At 40.0% G+C, this 6,645-nt stretch overlaps 1 protein-coding gene across 2 annotated transcripts; it reads left to right on the forward strand.

Moving 5' to 3' along the window:
• Positions 1-1,422: 1,422 nt before the first annotated feature.
• Positions 1,423-6,285, forward strand: LOC133903600 (mitochondrial import inner membrane translocase subunit TIM22-3-like). 2 transcript variants are annotated; one of them, XM_062345019.1, is made up of 5 exons: positions 1,423-1,630; positions 2,814-2,878; positions 2,980-3,052; positions 3,137-3,190; positions 5,833-6,285. In XM_062345019.1, the coding sequence occupies exons 1-5, from the start codon at positions 1,486-1,488 to the stop codon at positions 6,060-6,062; spliced, it is 567 nt and encodes a 188-aa protein (XP_062201003.1). In that variant the 5' UTR covers positions 1,423-1,485; the 3' UTR covers positions 6,063-6,285. The 2 variants fall into 2 exon arrangements, with proteins under 2 accessions (XP_062201003.1, XP_062201004.1); XM_062345020.1 differs by lacking the exon at positions 1,423-1,630 and adding an exon at positions 1,676-2,219.
• The last annotated feature ends 360 nt before the right edge of the window (positions 6,286-6,645 follow it).

Below are 6,645 nucleotides of genomic sequence, written 5' to 3' on the forward strand. Positions count from 1 at the left end.
TCGGAGGTTAGGTGTAAATGCCTAACACCCAATAACCACCACCTTGCTTCTCCAGTAGTTGGAAACATAGCACTAACCTTTAGGAATTGTATTAGCATGATTCCTAGAACTTGTCCTGGCCCTGCTGGGAGATCTATTTTGATGTTCCACCCTATTGCAACATTTGTTGTGTCGCATCATAGATCTCGCATAGAGTGATATCGAGAAGGCAATGTACGGCATGCTTGCCGGTCACGGGCACACATCCTTTCATGGGATGGTTTAGCCTCTCTCCACTAACCTAATGAATCTTAGTCGTAACTATTTTGGCATGAGCTACTCGTCTGAGTGGTAGATCTTGCCAAGATAGAGGCTTCTGCCTGTTGATGTGCATCAATGATAACCCTTACAATGTCCTCCAACCAACATTCCCCTTCTAGAGTATTCAACATCCCTTGAGTTGAATTGGAGAGTAGGATTTTTGTGCCTTAGTACCAGAAATAAATTGACCTTCGTTACCTTCTCAGCCCAATGAGCCAAAATATCATCCGTCCAGGCAACGTCTGGCGATTCCCGCAACGTTGGTGCTCATCTTGAATGTATGTTGGTGTGGGATGTCTTGATGGACTCGACTCTTCTTATCACGCCCTATCATCACTATTACTTGTGTCAGGGTCCTCATGGCCAGAAGTAACCAACATCGAGTCCTGTAGCTAACCAGTAGAGAGCACATTGACACCGTAGTCTTGTATGCCTTCTTCATTTGTAGATGCATCGAACTCCGAGAAGCGAGGTTCATCCTCGAAATCTCATGCTCTATATTGGCGACTACTTAGTGGCAAAGGCCACCAAAAATTAAGGCCGCAATTATAGTTGGGTTTTTCGATCTACTAGCCGTATGATCACGTGAGTAATCATCTTGACCTTTGAGCTCTAGGGCTCTATGGTCGAAATTCGAATAATTTATCCACTTTTGTCATTCACGCTTATCCTCCAGCCTCCCTACCTCGTTTCCGGCTACGGCTATATATATAACACTTGTTTTACCAATGAAAATAAATAAAGATATTAGGAGAAAAATTAGAGGATAATCTCATCGCCCTCTTTCAGATACTGTCTAAAATTAAACTACATCATCACTCATGACGTATTTGTTTAGTGATGCTTCTATGTTGTACCGATATTTTCATACTTTGTATTTGCATTTAATGCTATTATGTCGAATATTTATATTTTTGGTAGAATGTAGGGGCAGCCAGTATTGAGTAAGTAGAGTTGTATGAACATAGGTTATGTTCCGTTTTCCAAAGGAAAAGAATCGAGCTTTCCTTGTCCCAAACAGACTTGGAGCCTAAACCTTCCTGTCAGGTGGGGCCTAGTTGACAGCCTCACGTGCCACCTGTACCCTCGGTCCCACCACCCGACAACGATGAACCCTCTCAAGATAACACTGAGGCCCAGCGGAAGGGAGCGAGAGAGAGAAGGGAGCGCAGCAAGAGAAGAGAGATGTCGGCGAGGCGCGGGCGCGATTGGGACGGGGACGAGCTCGGCGCGCCGCCGTCGACGCCGCTCGCCGCGCCCGTTGTCTGCCTCCTGCGCTCCACCGGGGACCTCGCTGCCGGTGCCTTCGTCGGCTCGCTCGTCGGATACGGTCTCCCCATTTCTTCTCCTTGTCACGCCCCCCCCCCCCCCCCCGCCCCGGTCGTTTTAATTCTTGATTTTGGGTGTGCTCATTGTCATGCTCTACTAGTTAGTTCCGGGCGTGTTAGCTCCCGCGCCTATGAATGATTCGGGCTTCTTTTGGGGAGTTGTGGGAAGAACATGAATCATCGTCCTGGATGGGGTTAGTTGTGTGGTAGCCTGGTAGGTTAGGATGGGAGGGTGATGCGATTGCTATGAATTTGTTCTGCAATCGATGAATTGGCAATCTGAATAACTGTACATATAGAACTCCGGGGGTTGATTCGTCAACCACATTGTCGTCTGGGGGATTGTTTGGTTATTTTAGGTAGTAGTGAATGCTTGCAATTTGTTATTCTGACCACTGGAGAATCCTTTCGGAACCAAAACATGATAAGGTGACATGTAACTCGGAGGGGATTGAGGAAAAAACACCGTTGGTATGTTGTTAACTCATTCCAGCAGAGGATAGCTTGTTGGTGAGGTTAGCGTGGCAAGATCGATGAAGACACATTTCACCAGAGGAGAAAGCTTTGGTGGAATAGGGCATGGCCAAAATGGTGAGTTCACCTCGCCTCTCCTCAAACTCCACATCCATTCCGGAGCTCTCCTCCATCTCCTGTATGGGTCGATGGAAATGGACTCCTTAGTTGGCTAAGGGGAGTAATGTCCAACTGTCAACCTGAGTATGGAAGTATCGATAAACATCAAGAAGTCTCTTTTTATGAAAATCTAGTGTCAAAAGAAATAGAAATATTCAAATCTCATGGCCTACCTAAAAGAAAAAAAGATGGTGGGAGGGGGGTAATTCAATTCTTGGACAAATTCTGATGTTACACCTCCTGTTCTACAAATGCGGCCAAGATTTACCAAGGTTTCACGGCAACTGGCCAAACAAACAGATAGGATGATGTCATGTGACCCTCTTGTCGTTCCACTAGTCTAGTTTGTTCTATGGTTTCCAATATGGATAGCAATCAAGTGTTCTGTTATATTTTACTTTAAGTTAATATGTGTTAAATCTTCCACTATTTAATGATCTACTTTACAAAGTGCAATCAGGCGAAGGTTTCTTAGTATGTCGGCATGTGCTTTAACATTTAGTTTTATTCTCTAAAGTTTCACTTATTTTCATTATTTGATTTCTTTTTCAGGAAAAGGTTTGATCACGAACCAAGGTATGAAGGCTTCACTCAGCAATGCTGGATCTTCTGCCAAGGTTAATTGATCATAATGTTCATGTAAATATTTTGGATATAGAAATTGTACTATCCTATCATAGGAAAGATTGCTCATATGACCTCTTTTTCTTTGTATTAGACTTTTGCAGCTCTTGCTGGTGTTCAAAGTTTCATCATGTGCTTGTTGAGAAGACTGCGAGGGAAAGATGATGGTCAGCAGTTCACTATAGTTTCATTTCTCTGTTAGCATATAAAGATGCAAATATCCATTATCAACTAAATACTATCCATTGCAGTGATCAATGCTGGCATGGCTGGTTGTTGCACAGGCCTTGCTTTGAGCTTTCCAGGTACAGCTACGTGGAACCATCATTGGTATTATTTAGAATAGTATCTTTAGCAAAATTACATGGTGGTTGTTGCAGTTTTTTATTACAAATATTGCGATTGATGCTGGATGTATTTCTTCAATCTCTTAATTTTTTCTAGTATCTACTATTCAAGTTATCGTTGAGTAAAATTTTGAGATATTATTGCTATCCATGCTTTTCTGTCTATCTTAGTTTGTAGAAGAATTTTTGTACCTTTTTTTTACTGTGGGATGGATGGGGATATTTTAAAATATCTACTTTAGTTCCATGAGTAACCACAGAACTGCATAGTGCTTAGAATATTCATTAAATGCTTTTGTCTGTTTACTGTCAACTTCCTCTGTATGTTCCTATAGGTATGAAAATTGAATGTCTATATGATTGTTGATAGCAGCCTTGTTAACTGAAAATCCTTGGAAGATTATTTTTGCAGTATTGTTCTTGCTATTTTGACTCTAGACATTCTTGGGACTCTTTTGAAGTTCTTTTCTGTTGGCTTGAAGTTTGCATTGTAACGAAAGTAGTAGAATCAATTAGAAGAGAACTAATCCTATTTTTAGCCTGCGAAGTCGAGTCAAATTATTGTGAAAATGCTATATTGAAATCTTGTGAAGGTTACAAGTCTGCAAAATACAAGTGCTTGCAATTTGTATCCCTATAAGTTCCTTGTCTGGTTGGGGACTATAGGTATGAACTTGCCATACAGGATCCCCTTGTTCTTTACATGCTGAATCATCATATACAAAACTTTAAATTAAAGTATGTACCAAGCACCCTGCTTCTATTTCAACAAAGTCTTAAAGGTTAAAGCATACAATGATAAATTATGTGTCAGACTAACCTGATTTATGATGTTGTTGTTCTTGATTTCGCTCTTATGGAGAACCTTTAACATTTAAATGAGTGTTTTTATGTGGTTGATATAGCTACTGTAGTAATATTAGCTTGGTTTTTGTGCTGTAGTTTGTTCATAATGTTGAATTGTTTATGTAGAATGCAATGCTTGCTTGCACAGTTACCATATGGGCAGTTCACCTCTGCTAAGCAATTCGTTAGTAGCAAATGATGTTGATAATTAATATGCTGTGCATTCAGATGCACTTCCTTTTCATACATCGACAGGAATATAGGCCGTTATGTGGTGCTTGTATCATGCTCACTGGGATCTTCAATATAATGCATTACAAAAGGAAATTACAAAAAATGACTCTAGGCCAAAATCAAAGAAGTTTGCTCATCCACCTTCCAGTTGGTCACCTGGAAAGTGACTTGTTCTCTGGTAGAGGGTGTCTCTGAGCAAACAACAGAGCATGCATGGTTTTGTTCAGTTACTCTCCCAGGGGTTGATGAAGGCCTCATTTGTAAATCTGACCAGCTGTTAACATAATTAAAATTCACAAAATTTGCTCTAGGACACCATTAAAGTGTGGCAATTCTTGGAGTAGACTCTAAAATCTGTAATTCTCCATTGTACACTACGAAATCATGGCTATTTGTGGGAACATACTGTGCCCTTCAATATTTTTTTTTAAATTTGGATTTGAGAATATTTTGAGAAGGCATGAAAAAGACTTATTAACCATGGGCTTGGAAGTTGGGACTCGTTTGGATGCTGTTTGGCCTGTAACTTTTTAAGATGCCCTTGGGTTTGGATTTGGCATCTAAACTGGTTTTGAATCGAAGGGCAGACGGGATTTTCATGCCCTAGTCTCCTAATTTTCAATTTGTATTACTTTAATGGCAATTTGTTCCGGCAAATGATCTTGCTTTTCTAGTGTCCATCAACAAACAATCAAATTTATTGTTTACTCATCGAATGCCACACTTTTGTAGTGTCCTAGATCCAATTATCATTTAAAATGTTTTAAATATACATAAAGACATTTCGGCTTTAGTTATTATAGCACTCTTTTAGTTATCTGAAGAAAGACAAACCATATAACTGTTTTTTGCTTTGGGATTTGGCATGTTCAGGTCACATGATTATTTCATTTTATGGTTGGAAATGGCAGGTGGTTGAGTAACAGTCTAATTAAGATTTGGCACATTAGACTCTATTGAATAGAAACTGGTACCATTTGCATGACTTCAACTTAAGCTCTGCTCTTTGAACTGAAAGAAACATACTGAGGCATGGATTTTCCTTGAAAAAACCAAGGAAAGCCTGGTTCAAGTATGTAAACATTGATCGAAGCTATGTAGGACACCCAACAGTCAGGCCAAAAATTGAAGAGAAAACAAAGAAGAGCACGAAGGGGGAATGAAGCTTTGGCAAATTTTTGGCTTATTAGATTCAGCTAGTCTGTTATTTCATTTTCAATTTCATCAGCATAATGTGATTACTAAAATAGCAGTATTATCTTCATTGGCACTAAAATAGTAACATTATATAACAAGTTGGTCTTTTCAGTTGCTTTTGTTCTTATAGTACAATGGATGTGACGAACATATCCACCCTTGCAAAATAATAAGTTAGCATTAAAAGTGTATTCCCAGTCTTGTTCTCGTATGTCCAGGCTGTTACAACTTACCTACCTGAAAATCAATTTGGAAACATCCTTTTCTGGAACCATGAACTGTAAGATGTCCTTCTTATACGCTTGAATCTTCTCCCAAACCAGGTGCACCCCAAGCAATGTTCCACAGCTGTGTCACCTTCGCAGCGTTCTCCTGCATCATGGACGGGCTCAACAAGCAGCAGGCCGCAATGGCGTTCACACTTGACAGGAACCCTCCGACCAACAAGCGTCAAGAAGGTGGTGTTCTCCCGCCTTTCACTCTTCCTCCACTTCTGGATGCTTCAGACGCTCTAGGTTCATTCTGCCAAACGTTGCTCAAGCCTAAGCACTAGAATATGCTAATCGGGTACCCCAAAAGAGGTAGCGCCATATGTTGTCTATCTGTGCTCCTTTAGCATTCGGTATTTTCTGATCAACGATGTTGCTGTATTTCTGTGATGAACATGATCAAGTATGGTAATGGCGCTGTTGCCACGCCTTGTATCTAGTTTTGTTGCCCGAATTTTGTATCTACTATTGTTGAAGGTTGTAACAAGCTTGGTGAAGAGACAATAACTACATAATTGTTATTTCTGCCCAGTAATCTTGTTTATCCTCTGAATGGCACATGTTTTGTTTTTCATAACTGTAAGAAAAATGGTTCTATTATTCTACGATTGTGATTTTAGTGATTAATAATAACATAATCATTACGATTAATATGTTTGTTAAAAATATATGTTAGTAGGTTTCATAGATGTAATATATCAAAAAGTTATCAGAGTCGGAACAAAATTTGATTGAATTGGAGAAGTCTCAACAGAATTGACCTCACATGAAGGTCTCGTGTAGAGGAGTTTGTATTCACTGGAGTATTATGTATATAGGCTGATAGTCTCATCGGACAGTTTGGTGCTCTGTGTGTTAAACTCATCG

This window comes from Phragmites australis, chromosome 21 (genome assembly GCF_958298935.1).
Source record: "Phragmites australis chromosome 21, lpPhrAust1.1, whole genome shotgun sequence".
Taxonomy (NCBI): domain Eukaryota; kingdom Viridiplantae; phylum Streptophyta; class Magnoliopsida; order Poales; family Poaceae; genus Phragmites; species Phragmites australis.

What these genes read in the sequence shown, in the direction of transcription:
- LOC133903600 (XM_062345019.1), top strand. Translation starts at nt 1,486, where the DNA reads ATGTCGGCGAGGCGCGGGCGCGATTGGGACGGGGACGAGCTCGGCGCG. An exon ending in ATGCTGGATCTTCTGCCAAG is followed by an intron (nt 2,879 to 2,979) that starts GTTAATTGATCA and finishes TCTTTGTATTAG; the next exon opens with ACTTTTGCAGCTCTTGCTGG. An exon ending in ACTGCGAGGGAAAGATGATG is followed by an intron (nt 3,053 to 3,136) that starts GTCAGCAGTTCA and finishes TATCCATTGCAG; the next exon opens with TGATCAATGCTGGCATGGCT.